The following is a 20,906-nucleotide window of genomic DNA, read 5'->3' as shown; positions in this document are numbered from 1 at the left end:
AGTGTAAATATGTTCCTGACATAGGGGGTCTTGTAATAAGGTGATACCTCCACGTGGTACAGGATGAGTAACGCAAAATCATATTTCTGTATGTACATTTTCTACTATGACAAAAAGTAAGTAAAAATTTTGAAGCAAGAAAATTACACTAAAATCATTAAAAGAAAAATAATATGTTTTTCTTTCCTTTGTCATACAGTATAAATAATACAATTTTAAGTTATTGCGTTGAATTTTTGAAACTTTTATGTGTTGCCATATTAGATCCGCCATTTTTAATTAAACAATTGTAATTATACAGCAGTAATTAGATACTTACAAAACCATCAGATATCGATGTTTCTGTTATTTATTTATACACATTTCTTTTAAATTCTTGTTTTCCATCTTGTCTTAAATCCGCCATTTTGATTTGTTTATTTTTGAAATCAGTGATTAAACACTAAACACTATACACAAAAAACTATACACAATATGATCTTGTATAATTTTATAACTTTTTAAACTTTATTCGATAGCAGTCCGTCAGAGAGAGCGAGAGAATGTCGCGCACTGTAGGTAACGCTCGCAGGATGCATTTATGGTTTGAATTCAATAACTTTTTAACAAATGATTGGAAATTAATTTTTCAAAAAAAAGTTAAACTAGAAATATAGAGCTAATTTGCATAAACAGTCAAACATTTTATAAGATTTTTTGTTTTTTAATTATTTGGTTTTATATTTCAAAATTTATCATTTTTTTAAGTTTTTTCACGATTTTTTCGAAGTTTTTTATGGTTTGCATAAAACATTTTTATAACTTGCAAAAAAATAATTTCTTTATTGTGGGAACATTTTTGCGTAAAGCTGATCTCGCTATCATTTTTTTTAACGAAAAAAAATTCATAAAGAAGTCAAGTTCGAAAAAAGCTGTTTTTACAATTATTTAAAAAATGGAGGGTGATGGAAAAAAACGGACAACGTAGTCGTTTTCAACGCATCAAAATCCTATAGAAACGTCATTCAAAGTTCAAAGCACAAGACCCCTCTTCCTCCAGTTTTGTAGACCTGTGTAATTTTTACTTAATTTTTCAAGAAAATTTTTGCTGTAGTATTTTCAATCGCAAATTTCGGATTACATCCTGTATAAAGAGCAAATATCTTTGTTCATTACTCGTTTTATTGTATTATATTTGGGTTAGATTCCAAAACGTCCTTTTCGAGGAAAACTATTCGAAATACATAGTACACGTAACGTATACTATATTATATCGAGTAAAATTTTCCTCTGAAAGAATGTTTTGGAATGTACCTTTGGTAGTGTTGGTTTTTGCGGCATTGAAGTGATAACGTTTTCTAGATAACTTGACCGACAAATTCGGATCGCAGATAAATGAACTTTGGGCTAACTTTGGTTCAGATTTTACCTACCCCGGAAACCTGCCTTCCTACGTAGAAGATTATTTCGAGAACTTAGACGGTCGAACAACATCGACGAGTCGGACTGTATCCTCTCGTATCCAATGCTTACCGCAACCCGGTACGTCAACAATGTTTCAGTAAATGCGTTTTCAGTGTTGCACTTAGATAATTTAAAATTATCTAGATAAAAATCAGATAAATTACAAGTAAATCTTAGATAAGTTAAAAATAATTTAATTATAAATTATTTTGATAAAAGATAAAATTATATATGGTTTAGATAATTTTGAGATATTAAAGTTGAAACAGGTATTCCATAACTGTCTTTACCTTCTATATACGAGGTCTGTTAGAAAAGTATCCGATCTTGTTTTTTTTTGCGAAAACCTGATGGATTTGAATGAAGCGCGCTTGTACGAGCCGACCTTGAACCTTCGTCGGAATGCGTGAATTTTTTCCCACCTGTCGATAGCGTCAGTCGCTGGCAAGCAGCGTTTGAGTAAGATTATGTGTAGTGCTCTCGTCGCAGCGTCGGTTTTTAGGTCTCGATGTAATTGCGAAGGCTACTTGATCTCAGATATCTTTTTAAGTACGACCATAGCTAACATACGTTTCTTTACATACTTCGCAATTGCATCGAGACCTAAAAACCGACGCTGCGACAAGAGCACTACACATAATCTCACTCAAACGCTGCTTGCCAGCGACTGACGCCATCAACAGGTGCGAAAAAATTCACGCATGCCTTCGAAGGTGGGCTCGTGCAAGCGCACTTCATTCAAATCCATCAGGTTTTCGCAAAAAAAAATAAGGTCGGATACTTTTCTAACAAACCTCGCGTGTGTGTACACACAAACGCACACGCACACGCACACACACACACACACGCACACGCACACGCACACGCACACGCACACGCACACGCACACGCACACGCACACGCACACGCACACGCACACGCACACGCACACGCACACGCACACGCACACGCACACGCACACGCACACGCACACGCACACGCACACGACACACACACACACACACACACACACACACACACACACACACACACACAGGGTGTCCCAGTATAAGTGGCTACCCCCGTTTATTTCGTAAACTAGCAGAGATAAACCCAATAAATATAATATCAAATTAAATGGTTTGAACTAAACTTTATTGTGAGCACAGTGGTTATTTAAAGAAATTATCTACGTTAAAGAACAAAGAGACATGCACAACTTTTGCATGATAAAGTGAATAATTTTATATAAAAAAAGTTGTAACGTTTTTTTAATGAATACAATGATGTATGATTTATCAGAATTATTAGGAGTATAAAGGAGTTTCCGCCGTTTTTTATCAAAAATTGGGCATTTATTGTGAAAGAACGGTACCTAATGCGTCGGAAGAATGCTTCATCTTTTGAAGCTATCCACAAATCGACCCAATTTTTTGTATCTTCATATGATGTGAAGTGTTGCTCAGACAGGCCATGCGCCATCGATCGAAACAGGTAGTAATCAGAAGGAGCAATGTCTGGTGAATACGGCGGGTGGGATAAAACTTTCCAATTGAGTGTTTCCACGTAGGTTTTGACCGGCGCCGCAACATGTGGACGAGCATTATCATGCAGAAGAATAACTTTGTCGTGTCTGGAGTAGTAGTGGGCACGTTTTTCCTTGAGTACTCGGCTCAATCTCATCAATTGTGTTCGGTAGAGAGCCCCAGTAATGGTTTCATTCGGTTTGAGCAACTCATACTACACGACACCAAGCTGATCCCAAATACACAACATGAGCTTTTTTCCATGAATGTTCGGCTTGGCTGTCGATGTTGAAGCATGGCCAGGTGGTCCCCATGATTTCTTCTTTTTTGGGTTATAGTAGTGGATCCATTTTTCATCACCAGTGACTATACGATGCAAAAAATCCTTTCGTTTATGCCTGGTAAGCATCATTTCACGTGTGAAAAATCGGCGTTCAACGTTTCTCGGCTTCAGTTCATATGGAGCCCAGTTTTCTTGTTTTTGAATCACTCCCAATGATTTTAAGCGATGTGAAATTGCTGGTTGAGTCACTCCTAATGTAAGTGCAAGTGCTTCTTGCGTTTGGCACGAATCTTCATCTAATAATGTTTCCAATTCCAGTCTTCGTACACTTTCGGCCTTCCGTTACGTTCTTTGTCTTCGACGTTAAATTCACCGTTCTTAAACTTGTGAAACCACTCACGGCAACTTCTCTTACTTAAGGCAGCCTCATCATATGCTTCTACAAGCAATCGATGCGCCTCGGCTGCAGATTTCTTCAAATTAAAGAAGTAAATCAAAAGCTCCCGCAAATGACGCTTATTCGGCTCAAAACTCGACATTTTCGCACGAAAAAAGATATATGATGCTGATACAAAATCGCTAATATTTTAAGGTTATGTTGTTGCCAGATGTCCAACCTTATGATATAACGTTTTACAACAGACAATTTCAACCATAACGTACTAGTGGCGCCATTTTTTGTAAAACGGCGGAAACTTATTTATACTTCTAATATTTTACAAATTATAGAAGTTATGTCGGTTTAAAGTTCCGCGGGCGACTAATACCATTTCAGTTTTGCCCCTGCGGTGTGGTTAACTTCCGACTCCCGTTTTGGCGATTGACGTGTAACATATTGATATCTGATTATAATATTTGGTGTAATAATTTTACAAACCTGTAGATTTTTGTATTCTTATTACTTACATTTTACGTACATCGAATATTATAATCAGATGTCAACACGTTACACGTCAATCGCCGAAACAGGAATCGGAAGTTAGCCACACCGTATGGGCGAAACTGAAATGGTATTAGTTGCCCTCAAAACTTTAAACCGACATAACTTCTATAATTTATAAAATAATTTTGATAAATCATACATCATTGTATACATTAAAAAAAAACTCTACAACTTTTATCGTATAAAAATATTCACTTTACCATGCAAAAGTTGTACATGTCTCTTCGTTCTTTAACATAGATAATTTCTTTAAGTAATCACTGCACCCACAATAAAGTTTAGTTCAAACCATTTAATTTAATATTATATTTATTGGGTCTATCTCTGTTAGTTTACGAGATAAAGAGGGATGGCTACTTATACTGGGACACCTTGTGTATATATATATATATATATATATACAAGGTGTCCCAGTATAAGTAGCCATATATATATATATATACACACACACACACACACACACACACACACACACACACACACACACACAGAGTGTCCCATTTGAAAAAACGCACCTCAATAATTCTTTAATGAAACATTTTCAAAAATGTTTCAGACAAAAGTTGCATAATTTTGAGGGAGACATAAAATGGTGTTATTAATTTAACCTTGAATAGTTGCTTGAAAGTCACGTAAAGGTGACCTTCAATTTTTTTAATAGAACTGCCTATTTGACATATTCTTGTAGCTTATTTCAAGGCCTTTCCAAAACACTATAATTAAATGTTTTTTCGTTAAGTATTTTTCGAGTTACAGGACTTAAAAGTTACAGCACCACTAGCATTACATACTAGCATTAGCATTACTCAAGGTGTACCACATAGAGGTAGCTCGGTCGGATTTACACCTCTTTTGTGTTCGAAGAAAGATCGGAGAATGATTCAACCAGTCAAGATAAGATTGATCGGTGATCCAACCAATTAAGGTAAGATCGGTCGGTGATCCAGTCAGTCAAGACAAGATTGATCGGTGATCCAACCAGACAAGGTAAGATCGGTCGGTGATCCAATCAGTCAAGACAAGATTGATCGGTGATCCAACCAGTCAAGGTAAGATCGGTCGGTGATCTAGTCAGTCAAGACAAGATTGATCGGTGATTCAGCCAGTCAAGGCAAGATCGGAAAAAATCCAGCCAGTTAAAGCAAGATTTTAAGAATTTTCTATCGTAATAAGTCTTCAAAAATTTTTCCTTCATTCTGAATACATAATTAAATTCGACGTTCGAAATTTTGAGCAGTTTCTGGAAGGACATTCCTAGGAATAGAAATGCAACAAATTACAAATATGTTATTGGACCGATAGTGTAACAACACAATGATAGTAAGAAAGCCTTCTTTGGTCGCAGCTAGATCTTAATGCTTATATGTATTCGTGTGATTTTGTATACTTTTCCGAATTCAATCAGAATGTGCGCCGAATTAATTCCGGTCGTAACACAGCATGTCGAATAAGAATTAGCATCACTATTTATATTAAATTAATTAATTTAATATAATAATTGATGCTGATTTGCATCTATATACCCATTCTCCCCTGAAAAAACTGTAAGAAATGCAACAGTTTTTTATACGGTCTATCATATTGTCTCTAGTTGTAGGTATTTCTGCGTAAATCATATTTTTTATAAATCCTCATAGGAAAAAATCGGGACTTGTCAGATCCGGAGATCTGGGGCACCATTCAACATGTCCTTTAAGTTCAATAAACTTACGTGGGAAGAGACGGTGTAGAAACTGTCGGACTCTCTAACTTCTGTGAGCTGGTGCGCCATTATGTTGGAACCACATGCGTTGTCTTGTTACTAGGTCTACGTCTTCCAAGAAGACTGGCAATTTATGTTCAAGGAAATGCAAGTAGTTCGCTGAATTAACGTTTTCGACAAAAAAAGACGGGTCTAATTAAGTAACCATTTACAATACTACACCACACTATAAGACTCCAACGATGTTGGTAATCAATTGAACGATGCGGGTTATTATAGGACCAATAATGATTGTTGTGTCGGTTTAGTTGGCCTGTATTATGGAAAGTAGCTTCATCTGAGAACATAACAGACCTAAAAAATTGTTGATCCTGCCGTAACATAGCCTGAACCCAATTACAAAATTCAAGTCTTTGACGATAATCATTAGGTGTTAGTGCCTGAGTCAATGTTATATGACATGGATGGAATGTATGCAAGGCCAAAAATCTCTGAGCTGTGTTTCTTTGAATACCAAATTGTTTTTTAATATCTCGTAGTGAAATATTTAAATGCACCACAGCTAACACAAAAAGGACTCGGGGGTCATCACGCTCAGGGACATTAATATGGCGTCGTTGTCTTCTTACATTAGGACGCTGTCTTTCACGTCGTTCGATATCGGCAATTACTCGATCATTAGGATAACATCTATCAGGAAAACGATTATGATACATTTGAACTGCTGCACGATAATTGCGACGACATTCTCCAAGAACTAAGAGAATATTAACAATTTCGTTTCTTGTATAGTCTGGCATTGCTAAAGTTACGAAATGAACGAAGAATTTTTTCTAAGTTCAATTTTTACTACGATACAACACAATAAACAACTGGGCAACCTCCACGTGGTACACCTTGAGTAATGCTATGCCGGCGGTACTGTAACTTTCAAGTCTTGTAACTCGAAAAATACTTAACAAAAAAAACATTTAAATATAGTGTTTTGGAAGGCGTGACCTTCACGTGACCTTCAAGCAACTATTCAAAGTTAAATTAATAACACCATCTTATGTCCCCTTCGAAACCATGCAACTTTTGTCTGAAACATTTTTATTGAAAATGCTTCATTAAAGAATTATTGAGGTGCGTTTTTAAAAATGGGACATCCTGTGTGTGTGTGTGTGTGTGTGTGCGTGTGTGCGTGCGTGCGTGCGTGCGTGCGTGCGTGCGTGCGTGCGTGCGTGCGTGCGTGCGTGCGTGCGTGCGTGCGTGCGTGCGTGCGTGCGTGCGTGCGTGCGTGCGCGTGCGTGTGTGTATATATATATATATATCTGACGTATTTGTTATATAGTTATATATATCTAATTATTATAAATATAATTATGTATGAAAAATTTTTTAGCGGGGTGTATTTTTTTTTAAATTACTTCAGAACATTTTTCAGAAATATCTTAAAAACTTTTTTAATGAGATATTTTTTAGATATCTACAAAACCTTGATGCTTTTTGAATATGTTAAACATGTCATCTATTTGTTTAACTCGCTTACGTATGTATGTATATATGTGAAATTTTTAGGTCCTTTCCTACCGTGCCAAGATTTATTCGACTGGTGGACCTTACGATGTGGCGTTTGGATAGTCTTCCTCCTTGCAATGCTCGGCAATGGCACTGTAGTGTTTGTTTTGATATTTTCAAGAAGCAAGATGGATGTGCCACGATTTTTAGTCTGCAATTTAGCCGCTGCCGATTTTTTCATGGGTGTTTACCTAGGTAATCTTCTTTCCTTCGTGTTTCTTTGTGTATATTATGCAATGTATAACGTATCTACATTTTATTCTTGGATCCTATATAGCATATCTTACCGCGAATTTCCATAGAAATATTCCTATACGTAACCTATGAGTCTTGTCCCATGGGAAAATGACTCAGGAGCTTTATAGAACCTACATGGGACGACATACAGACCTAAAATAAAAATATTATGTATAAAAATATTATCATTATTTTGTTAGATAAATGTACCGTCTAGAGCTGTCGTAATCAAGTCGTAACAATATTTGCTTGATATAAAAATTGTACAGTTTGTACTTATGAAATTGGAATTTCCAGAAGAATACACAAAGAATAACGTCGAGGTTTTAAAATTATACTTATTGTTAGACATCTAATTCAATGCGAAAAGGTTTTACGAAAATTTATTCGTAAATAAGCGTGCGATATTGATATAATAGTACAAATGACGTACTGATATTTTGTTAACTATGTGTATTGTAAATCATATGTGTGTAAGTCGTTGTTCAGTCGGCAAAATTCACAACTTCAGCATCCCCTTAAGAATAAAACAATTTAATGTTAACAAATAAAATTAGGAATTTTATATAACAAACTAATTTGATAAGAAATGTGGTCTACTTTAGCTTCGAAATAACTTTCTAAAATATCTCTATATGACAATATATGTAAGTCAGAAACATTAATTGTTAAATTTGACCATTTATTTAATTCTTTTAAATTTAATTGTCGATGATAAATTACAAAAAAATATTTTAAATAAAAAAAAACTTATTTAATTATTTTGTACATTAGTGTAAAAACAATGATCTGGTTAGCTCGTATACAAATTAACAATAATGATTGAGGCAAATAAGACGAGCAAAAAATTCTAGATGTTTGTATACAGTGTAGTTTGTATTTATTAATAACTTGTCACAAACGTTTTGACTCTACGGAGTCTTCTTCAGTGTGTATATGACTCTTACATTAATGACGCAAAGTGCAAACAACTTTTTTGAGGCGGCCTGAAGTTCGAGTATGAATAATAGGGAAATTAAAGCCTATGATCTGATTTCTTTAACTGCTTTGTCGTTTCCCAATTCGCGAAACAAATCAAGTCCAAAGGTGCAATGACCACTCGCTTCTCGTCATACGACTCATGCAATTTATTCGAATCTCGACCATCAGTCGTTTGTAACAACTCTAACGACGAACTTTCTGATAGTCGAGATTCGAATAAATTGCATAAGTCGTATGACGAGAAGCGAGTGGTCGTCGTACCTTTGGACTTGATTTGTTTCGCGGATTGGGAAACGACGAAGCAATTAAAAAAATCAGACCATGGACCAGACTTTAATTTTGCGTATTATTCTTACTCGAACTTCAGGCCGCCTCGAAAAAGTTGTTTGCACTTTGCGTCATGTAAGTCATATACAAACTGAAGAAGATTCCGTAAAGTTAAAACATTTGTGACAAGTTATTAATAAATACAAGCTGCACTGTATACAAACACCTAGAATTTTTTGCTCGTCTTATTGGCTTTACTCATTATTATTAGAGTAAAAATTTAAAAGTATATAAAGCAAACAATTTTTTTATTTCAAATTTTTTTATTATAGCATAAACTACTGCACTTACCACTCATTTTTAATCTTTAAACATACGAGTGGGTCAGAGAGACCCTATGTAAAGTTTTGAACGCATGCTGTGTGAAAAATGAGATAGAAGGTTTGGACCAGAGGATAAAAAAGGTTTGAAAACTCCTCTTTCGATTGATATGGTTGATCAACTTTATTGGTCAACAAGAATATAAATAACAGCAGCAAAATTTTGTTGGGATCTGTAGGATTACCATTGTACAGTGAGGAGCAAAAGTGAACACACATGCGACATTTTAAGACAAATAAATTATTATTTGATATATGCACTTACAAGGAGTGGGCAAGAACTGTAAAATGCCAAATGAGATGAATCATACCTTATTCAAAAAGGGAAAACAAGTATATTAAAAGTGTAAAAAGGTTAGCGTGAATGGCCCTTACTTTTTAAGAAAATTGCAATTAAAGTTTAATATTGGGACGTTTGTACGTTAAGTACTGGAATCTTGAATCACTATCTAAGAGAGCGTCGTAGATGAGAAGGCTAAGTGCTAGTGTTACATTTTTCCCTCCGTGGCGGATTGGGTTCAAATCTCCAGTTTCAAATTTTTTTTTATTTTTTTTTAAACCTTTTGCTATTATATTTTACAATTGCATTATCTTTAGTATTTTTAAATTAATTAATAATAATATATTTACATATACTAATAAAATTAAGCAACTTTTTATTAATAAAAAATTAATAAAAATATTTAATAAATTATTTATTATAATAAAATTATTTATAAAAATTAATAATTAGGCCTTAACGAGCAGATTTATTCCGAAAAATAATTCACTTTAAGAGTTTCTATAATATTATAAATTATAAGACGTTGTAAATTATAAGAAGAAATTTTTTACAAGATAGTTGAAAAATAAAGGAGCTTGGGTGGGGTTTGAACTCGGGATCCGTCGATTCGACTGCTGGTAGACCAAAGATCCACTGGCATCTTGGTGTTTGTTTCTTGTATATCAACGGTCTGACTTCGGTCCTTATGATTTGGAGTTTATATTTGGGTATCTTACACTTGTTACATAATTATACTTTTTAATAGGAACATAATTTTTTTTTACTGTATGACTCTTTAGCTTTAGAACGCCGTATTATAAAATTCTTAAAAGTTTTTTGTTACAAAGATATGATTTGTAAAAGAGTAAATTTTTAGATACTCAAAAGTACCTTATATTGTCCTTATTACATAATTATACTTTAAAAAAAAAATAATATTTGCTTGTTACATAATTATACCTTTTAATAGGAATAAAAATATATGCTTGTTACATAATTTTAATAAAAATAATTTTTTTGAAAGTATGACTTTATCTTTAAAACACCGTATTTTAAAGTCCTTAAAAGTTTTTTGTTGCGAAGACATGATTTTTTTTAAGGAAAAGTGGAGTTTTAAATAATTTTTTATTGTTTCTTAATGATTTATCCTTTATAACTTTACAATAAATCATTTTATGGCAGTGCCTATTTTGCAGTCACGTTTCTGAGATTCCTCAAAAAAATATTTTGCTGGTAAATGTCCAGCAAATGGCGCGCAAAAGGGATTCTTAAAATGCAAGCAAAACCTTGTCCCAGTGCGTCGTCATATAACTAACAAATTGCCAGCAAACTTTGCTTGCAACACTCTTGTCATAAACATGTGAGATGCATGCCAAATCAACAAGCAATGTGCATACATATTGTGCAAACATTATATTAACAATATGTGTATGCAATATGCGTATAATATATGCAAGCATCACGCACATTGTGGTGGCAATTTGTTACTTATAAGTAACAAATAAAATAGTTGTCATATATATATGACAACCCTGTCGAAAATGTACGATGGAAACCGATTTAAAAAAAAGTAATCCAACCCAGAAAACATTTTGCGGGTAAACGTCCAGCAAATCACGCGTAAAAGGGATTCCTACAACGCAAGCAAAACCTTATCCAACTGCGTCGTCATAGCGCTAGCAAAATACTAGCACACTTTGTGCGCAATTTCAATAAGCGATATGCACGCAAAACGCTAGCACACTTTGCGCGCGATATCAATAAGCGATACCCTGCCGAAAATGTGCTATTAAAACCGATTTAAGAAAAGGTAATCCGAATCGATCGGGATTTCTGCACCGAAAATACTGGTATTAAGACCAATTTAAAAATAAGATCCAAACCCAGATAGATTTATTAAAACAGAATATATTAATGTAAACGTAATAAATGTTTAGTTTACAAAAAAAATATTTCTTGTATTCTTTTTGTTAAAAAAGATTTTAAAAAATTAAATTTGAATTAAACATTTAATTTATGTACAAAATTAAATATCAATACAAATTGTTATTTACATGTAAAAATATAAAATTTTATGTGGAACAGCGTTTCACACACACGCCATGTTTCAAAAGAATAAGAGCGAGTATTCGTCTCGAGGTTACAAAAAACAGCTCCTAAAAGTGTCACTAAAGTATGAGATGACGAGTCGGCGGCGGTGGCACCTAGATATAACGCCTGTGGCCGCACTCAACTCACGAGAAAATCTTCTGCGGCGTGGCCGCCTAGCGGTGGCGTTAGCACTCACTTGTTAAATCCATTTCAATCTGAAATTACAGAATTTCAACTTGCGGGCAAAACTCACGCAAACCGCGTACACAGTTTACATGCATAAAAAACGCGCAAACTTTGCGCGCAAAAAATGTTATCTGGGGAGTAAACGACTAGCAATATGTTAGCCATCTGCATGTAATTTGCCAGTACATGGGACAATACATGAGCTAGCCACTTGTAAGCAATATACACGATGTAACACGTTCTACGAACAAAACGCATACAAATCTGTTACAAAGTTCGCATGCACATCGCGCGCAAAATTTGCCAGTAAGAAATGTTATCTGGGAAATTGATCGGGATTTCTGCACCAAAAATACGGAGACCGATTAAAAATAAGATCGGAACCTAGATAGATTTACTAAAACAGAATACATTAATGTAAACGTAACAGTACAAAATTATCTTAAAAAGAGATAAAAAAAGATGCCTATGTGTGTGCGCGCGCTTAAAAATCTTTATTTTTTCAATCAAAATGATATGTATTAATATTTTTTACAAAACCTCTTATTCAAACCTAAGTGATATTTACTTAAAATAAAATTATATAATCTAATAAAAATGATATGCGTTTCTTCAAAAAAATGTATAAAATCTTTAAAGTGCGCCTATTATAAAGAGAATATACTTTTTCTACAAAATCCAAGTGGTAGTATTTGTATTCTACAAAATCTGTTATTTCAACCTAAGTGATATTTACTTAAAATAAATGTCTTGAAATTGTATACCCAGTAAACGACAAATAATTGGATTGGATAAATTCATATAAATCAAGTTTTTGAATCCGCGAAAAAAGTATTGAATTTTATAGAAACTGAACACATTGAATCCGTTTCCTATATTTCTAGTTAAATATAATTCATTGCATTTTTTTTCACGTGGATTATTCAAATGGAATCTACGTGAGCAAAACAATATTTTTGTAATATTTTCAAAAACCATTTTTTAGGAATTTTTTTTCGGAAATTTTCAAGCGGTCACCCATTTAAGTCGCGACTCCGGTGAACGTTGCTTGATCTCCGTGATCACTGCAAACTGATCCCTCATAATGACCTGTGAACATTTTATGCTGATATGTGCATGTAACTGGTAGATCAGGTCAATATACGTTATCGAAAAAATGAAATATGTATAATTAAAACACATTATTTATATAAACAAATATAAAATTATAGTTTTTTTTTAAGCAAATAGCCAATCCATAATTATTGATTCAAATAGATTACGGATAGAAAACGGATTCAAAAAATCCAAAAACTTGATTCAATTTTGTTCCATTTAATAATCCTAAATATTTTTGAATTATTTCTCGTTTGCTGGGTAATCTAATAAAAATGTATTTTTATTGAAAAATTTTTCATTAGTTTTAACCCAAGTGGTTGTATTCAATTTCAATAAGTTTCAATGAAATATATAACATTTTATTAAAAAGAATTAAAGAGGAAACAGTACAAAATAAGAAAATTTTATTAAAATAAAAAATGCTTAATGCACAAAAACATAGCGCTGCTAGATAAAAAAAATAATGAGAAAAATTGAATAATTTCTATATAAAACCTACTATCTCTCAATTGTTATTGAAAATCTTTCAACCCAAGTAGTATTTAATTGAAAATAAATAATATATAAAATTTTAAAATATAATTTAACCTAAATAATTTATATTTTAACAGAAATGAAAAAATTTTATTAAAATAAATAATTTTTAATAATCTTTATTTTTTTAATAAAATCCAAGTGGTGGTATCTTAAGTTTAACTTTCGATGTTAAAGAAATTAAAGCTTAGTTTGCAAATTGCTTTTATATCGCATAGTTTACAAGTATTACATTTATTGCATTCTTTCTTATGTCCTTTCTGCTTTTCCTATCTAGCAGCGCCATGTTTTTATGCATTAAAAATTTTTTATTTCAATAAAATTTTTTTATTTTGTACTCTTTCTTTAATTCTTTTAAATTAAATGTTATACATTTTATTGAAACTTATTGAAATTAAATACAGTCACTTGGGTTGAAACTGATAAAAGATTTTTCAATGGAAATACATTTTTATTAAATTACACAATTTTAAGCCATTTATTTTAAGTAAATACCACTTAGGTTTGTAAACTTTTTGTCCAATTTAAATTTGTCTAAGCATAGCGACGGTGGCGCTCGAGCTTTTTTTTATAGTTGGAGAATGCGTTACCACATTTCCGTGCCCTGCGAAGACAGGACACGGGGTATGTGGGGCTCCCGACCGAACGAGGGCCGGTATAGCCACTAAACCTCACCTGTTTCCGGCGTCTGAGCTCGAGACGGACCACGGGATCGAACTGAGTATGCACCGCGATCCATCCTAACGAGTCTCCGCACAAGAGCAGAGACTCCCCTTTGGAAGTTAGTGGTCGATCAGTTGACAATCAGCCACCCTAACCGGGATGCGGGTTGTGACGCCTCGGGCTCCCAGCCCTCCGTGTCCTGTATCCCCAACCTCAAGGGGGTCGATCGAGCAAATACCCCGCCGCCGATACCGCAAGGGGCGTACTTTCCATTCTCTGTAAAAACTCCCAATCTAATCGTTCCTCTCTCACCTTCAAGGAAGAAACCGCAGCTCTGCTCGGCACTACGCCGCCCGCGGGGTGCCCGCGTAGGCCTGTTAAGCAGGGATGAGGAAGGCCTACAGATGTTGACGTAGGTATCTTTGACGTTTTACCCCTTTGCTGCACCTTCTCTCCGGGGGGGGGGGGGATCATTTTCTCTGGCCCGCTAGGCGGCCTTCTTCCGCGACATAACTGCATCGCAAAAGGCGGCCACCGCACTCCAACTCTTGGAACTGGCCAGCATCCTTTTTATAACGGCCGGCAGGGAGAGGTCTCTCCTTAGCTTTTCAGTGAGGGCTCAGCGCCTCGGCCCACACCGGGCACTCCTCCAGGGTGTGCTGCGCCGTGTCCTTCTCCTCCAAGCAGTGGTGACACCTGGTGGATGGCTCCCGCCCGACCTTTTTGTGCAGGTTCTATTCGAAACATCTGTGCCCGGAGAGCACCTGCGTAAGGTGGAAGAAAAAGCCTCCGTGACCTCTTCTCATCCATTCTTCCAGGACGGGGCCGATTTCTTCAACCACTCTTAGTCCCGCCCTTGTGTGAGAAAAACGCTTTCCCCAGTGCCGCGGGATCTCCGCCTTGGCTCTGTTCCTCCTTGCCTCTATTATCTTCGGTTTGCCCCCGTGAGCCAGCTCCTCTTCCCACTCGTGGGTTTCCGCCAGCGAGCGTGCAACGTACATCCAGGGGCCCGAGCCAGCCAACACGCATGCTGCCTCCCACGGGGTGGTGCCGTACACCCGCGCGACTTTGATAGCCATCCTCCGCTGCTCCCTGTGGAGGAGCTTGATGTTCTGCGTGGAGGTCACCAGAAGGTCCACACCATGCGGGCGCCCCATACATGGCGATTGAGCGCACTACCCCCATAAAGAGGCGGCGGACCTTCTCGCTTGGGCCCCTCAAGTTGGGCATAATGCGGCCGAAATCGGAGACCGCCTCGCCCAACCTGATGGCCAGCCACTCAAAATGTGATTGGTAGCTCCAGTACAAATCGAGGATCAGTCCCAGATACCTCATCTGGGACTTCATCTCGACCCGGGTATCCTCCAGCGCGATGTGAGACCATCGTGGACCCTTTTCCTCTGGTCCCCCAAACCAGATGGTTTCCATTTTATGAAGTGCTACCTTGAGGCCCCAGAGGCGGAACTTCTTAAGAACCTGGTACAGCCCCGTCGACGCGTTGCGTCTTGCCTCCCTTCAGGAATCACCGGAGTTGACTACCAGGGTGTCGTCAACGTAGCAAACTAACGACACTCCGACAAGAGGGTGCAGGCTAAGGACTCGGTCATAGCCGATATTTCACAGGAGTGGTCCTAGGACCGACCCCTGTGGAACTCCCCTGCTGATAATCCTTCGCATCACTGCGCCATCCCGGTCCTTGCAGGTGACTACACGATCGCCCAAGTAGGTCCCGACTACTCTCTCCAGGTAGAGAGGGACCCCGTTCCTCCGGAGACCCTCCCTGATGCTCTACCAGGGCAGAGTGTTGAATACGTTGGAGATGTCCAAATTCACCGCCAATGCCACCCCGCCCCGGGAGACCGCCCGGTCTACCAGCGATCTCAACCGCCGGATAGCTTCGACTGTCGATCTCCCTGGTCTGAAGCCGAATTGGCAGAATTGCACGTCGGAGCCCACTGTTCCCACATTGTCAACGAAGCATATGGGTCGATGGGCTGAGGGATCCTCCGCTGGCCCCGCCTTCGGGATAAGAACGAGGCTGGCCTCTTTCCAGGGGGACGGAAACTGCCCCGTTTGGAGAAGTGGTCGAAAAGCCGTCTTAGGCGGCCCCCTAAATCACAGAGAGCAATCGCCCATCTCTGTAATCCCGTCCGGGGCAGTATTCTTTCTCCTCATTTTTTGACGGCCCTCCTGCGTTCTTTCTCGATGATCCTCAGGTCCTCGGGCAAATCCGCCGCGTTTTTATGCGAGACCGGGTACTCTCGCGGGCGATCCCTCTCTGACGTGTCCTCCGGGAAGAGGGGCGGCGACCATGTCCCTGAGTAGACCATGCGACCATGTCCGCACCGCGGAGTGTGGGGTGGGTGAGAGTAGAAATAAGATGGACCTCCCTTTGCGTGGAAAGTCCCAAACTCATGTGGAGGGAGCAGTACATCTATTGACCTTGTTTTAAGATTTCTATTTGTAAGTGGGATGTGTCTATTAATTAAATTAATTAATTTTATAAAATATATTATTTTAATGCCTTAATTAAAAAATTTATATTGCACAAAAACTAATAAGTTTTTTAATTCAACACAGTGTTTATATTTTATTAAATATTTTTATAATATATTTTATAATTAACAGGAGGGGGGGGGGGTAAAATATACATTGCACAATCAAGTGTACTAAATGTGGCAGTGATGTAATTATTAATAAAAAAAGCATTTCAAATTTTATACACATTTCTATCACAGCACATGCTCAGTTCGTTACAATACCCCGAGATGACAGGTATCCTAACCTGTATAATCGCCAACTTTAACGTTTGATATCTTGGTTCATGGAGCAGAGCGACACTTTTTTCTGCTAGATTTGTTTATTTTGAATGAAAATGATTTTGTTTATTTTGAATGAAAGCGTCGAATGAGTCTAATTTTGTCAAAATTGGAGATGGGGTGGAAACATCAAAACAAATACCACCGTTTGATTCTTTATGTAAAATGTTGAATGTATAATATTTCATAATGCAATATTTCTACATTATAATTTAGAAATAATTGTGCATTTTTGTAAACATTTATTTGGATCAATTATATTTCTAAATTTTATTTATTATTAAAGTTTACATTTTAATAGTTTGAAAGTCATACAAACAATGTGCGCACATCATTCGTTCAATTGGCATACGTCTCACATGTTTATTAACAAGAGTACTGCGCGCAAAGTTTGCTGGCTATTTGTTACCTATATAACAGCACATTAAAACACGGTTTTGCTTGCACAATATGAATCGTTTTTGAGCGTGATTTGTTGAATATTTACACACAAAATATTTTATGAGAAGTTGTGCACTGTATTGTTAAATTACGAGCAAACGACTAGCAATACAGGGTGTCTCAGAAAACTCGCCTCTCCTTTTATGAGCGGATTCTTTGGACAATTTTAAGAAAAAAAACCTAATACAAAAATGAGAGTATAATGGTTTTTAAATTATTCGCAATTGAAGTTTACGAATCACAGAGCTGACATTTAGCGCGCTCAGGCATGGTGACATGACAAAGTATCACAAGAGTATCTCTTGACATTGAGGTTGTCATATAAATACGCAGTGACATTTATATTAAGAAATTATGACTGTAGCAAACATATTTGTACATTACATATGCATAATTAACGTTTTCAACAAAATATCAATTCAATAACAAAATGTTACGATAGCCGTTGTGTCAGCTTTCAAAATCAATTTATTACCATGTTCATATGATAAGAACTTTTCTTTTTGTAAGAACTTTTACTTTTTGATATATTACCATAACAGTTCTTATCATATAAACATGGTAATTAATTGATTTTGACAGCTGACCCAACGGCTATCGTAACATCTTGTTATTAAATTATTATTTTATTAAAAACGTTAATTATGCACATGTAATGTACAAATATGTTTGCTACAGTCATAATTTTTTAATATAAAGTCATTGCGTATTTATATGACAACCTGAATGTTAAGAGGTACCCTTGTGGTACTTTGTCATGTCACCATGCCTGAGCGCGCAAAATGTCAGCTCTGTGATTCGTAAACTTTAATCGCAAGTAATTTAAAAAGCATTATACCCTCAACATTTTTGTATTACGGTTTTTTTCTTAAAATTTTGCAAAGAATCCGCTCTTAAAAAAAAATGCAAACTTTCTGGGACACCTTGTATGTTAGCCGTCTGCATGTAATTTGTCAGTATATGGGACAATGCATGAATTAGTCACTTGTAAGCAATATACACACAATGTAACACGTTCTACGAACAAAACTCATGCAAATCTGTTACAAAGTTTGCATGCATATTGCACGCAAAATTTGTACGCAAGAGATGTTATCTGGGTCTGTACTTCCATTTAAAAAAAAAGATTGTTGAAAAATATTGATTGGAACCAAAGTTATAGTTTCTCAAAGTTGAAAAAGTCTCCTAAACCAGAAAATGTATTTACATATTTTACGGCATCGGTGTGTTTAAGGGTTAATAATTAATCCTAATTTATCACATTTTTATTATTGTTTTAGTATTGTTTACTTGCTTTTTTAGTTGTCTGGCTACTGATAGGTTTTGAACTTGAAACCTCAGAATCATAAGCTTTGTACCTTATCTACTGCACCACTTTTATTTATTAGTATACATACTTTTTATTATTGCCCAGATAGCAACATGTCCGTATTGCTGCTAGTATTAATTGCATTATAATATGCAGAATTACAGCAACTGAGTCTGCATTTGTTGCATTGTTGATAAATTGTTATCACGGTATGACAACTTTTAGTAGCCACTTGCCACAGAGATTTGTTGACAACTTTAAAATCGTTATCATTAAAATTCGTACTGTTACCATTATGTTGCTATAATAATTACAAGATCCATACAATGCTACCAATAACATAAGGTAATTTTAATGCTACTATCTTGCCGTTAAACTGTTAGTAATATGTACATATATTGCTGTCTGCGCATTGCTTGAATTTGAAATCGTTGAAGATAAATACAACTTGAGCGACTTTGCTGAGACACGCTTTGCTATCTGGGTATGTAAATATAATTAACACAAAATAGTCTTAACCAGTTGATTATACATACATTTTTATATTTCGAATATATTTTTGCATTATTATTTGTAGGATACATAACGCGTTATGTTTGAAAAATAATATGCTGATATTGTAAAATTATATCATATTTAGTATTATATAAAGCAAAGAAATATTGTAAGATAATTATATATGATCTAAGATATCGTAATACGAGAGCTGCTCCGTATGTTTTGCGACCTGTAAGGAAAACACGGTAATTTGTCATTGAAACTGGCTTTATTGTTTTTCAAAGTATTCTCCATGATGATCAATAGACTTCTGCATTTGCTCAAGCCATTTTATTATATTAGAGTCAGTTCAATGAAAACAAGACAGACTGTATAACGAGCATGGCGCGGATGTTAGTAACCTTTTTCTGTGTGTTTATGGACGTAACCTCTATTGGAAATTAGGAAAGAAAAGCGCGAATGTTAACCACTGTGTCATTTGTTTGTTAGACGTGCTTGAAGTGAGGTCAGCGCGTCGTGTGTGCGTCCGATATCACTATGGAGATTGGGAAAGAAGAACAGCTAGGTGTAATGCGGTTTTTGACTGCGGAAGGGGTATCAGGAAGTGCAATTCATGTCTGCTGTGTATGGTGAACACAGTATGTCACGTGCGCGTGTGTTTGCGTGAAATAAACGATTTTCTCAAAACAAATGGTTGTGTACGTCTCAGAATTAACCGTTCTATGTTTCTCTAAGGTTACTGTTGCCACATGACTAGTTTTCTCGAAAAAATAGGCGACCATTTGTTTCAAAGTGCTTCAAGCGCGAACAACTTTTGTTAGGTTAGACTCATTTTGAAAGACCCACACAGTCGACTGCTGTTTAGTTTCCGGCTCATATGCATATATCTATGACGTGTTTTTTTTGTGTCCCAAGACGCGTATTGAACCTAACCGAAGCTATTGTGGTTATACAACGCGAGGCAGCGATGTTGAGTGCCCTAAATTAAATCTTTAGCTCGCACTCGCAAGTCCTAATTCTAAATAACTCTTTACTTTCTTAATAAACTCATATATAATTCCAAATTTCTTTCAGTCCTCTCTTTTCAGGATATCTTGAATACTCTCCACTTCATCAAGTTGCTCTCTCCACAGCTCCTCTCCTAACCTCATTCTCTGTTCGTCATATTTATGGCAGCGCCACAAACATGGTCGATATCTTCCATCTCGTATGCACACTTGCATCTCTCACTCTCTATATAGTTCTTTCTAGCCAACGACGCGTTTAAATTGTAGTGGTTTGATCTCAATTTTTTATTAATGTAACATGATATCTCTCCATGTTAAACTCTCGGAACCACGGTTGTTTTTTGTTATCATCATAGAAGTTCGTGAAATAAAATTTTCCTTTGTGATTGGATTCATTATCAATTTTACTCTGAGTGTTTTTCCATGCATCTTCCTTAAATATGCTTGTGAGATCCTTGAAAGATACTTCTGAATTGTTGTCTGCCGGTTCCTCGGCGCCTATTTTAGCAAAGTGGCTAATTTGTTTCCCGTAAAACCAACGTGAGCCAAATTCATACATATGCTATTTTTTTCTATATAAATCTTTAAACCGAGTGTGCAACCTTCTAAAATGTACTTATTTCTATACACTTAATACTATTGTCATTTATTGCTTGTAGTGTCAATAAACTATCAGAGAAAATTATCAAAAAAATCA

General features: G+C 36.1%; 1 protein-coding gene across 3 annotated transcripts in view; it reads left to right on the top strand.

Moving 5' to 3' along the window:
* The window catches only part of LOC105193776 (lutropin-choriogonadotropic hormone receptor), a 156,796-nt gene that overhangs the window by 114,237 nt on the left and 21,653 nt on the right, over positions 1-20,906 (top strand). For 2 of the 3 annotated variants that reach the window (XM_039450115.1, XM_039450113.1), the window contains 2 exons: positions 1,342-1,521; positions 7,437-7,631. In XM_039450115.1, coding sequence (XP_039306049.1) covers positions 1,342-1,521; positions 7,437-7,631 — 375 coding nt within the window. The remainder of the gene's footprint in view (positions 1-1,341; positions 1,522-7,436; positions 7,632-20,906) is intronic. The other variant, XM_039450114.1, reaches the window with a different exon arrangement.

This window comes from Solenopsis invicta, chromosome 5, assembly GCF_016802725.1.
Source record: "Solenopsis invicta isolate M01_SB chromosome 5, UNIL_Sinv_3.0, whole genome shotgun sequence".
In the NCBI taxonomy this organism is placed as follows: domain Eukaryota; kingdom Metazoa; phylum Arthropoda; class Insecta; order Hymenoptera; family Formicidae; genus Solenopsis; species Solenopsis invicta.
The sequence above is the reverse complement of the archived record's forward strand: the minus strand, read 5'-3'. Positions and strand labels throughout refer to the sequence as shown.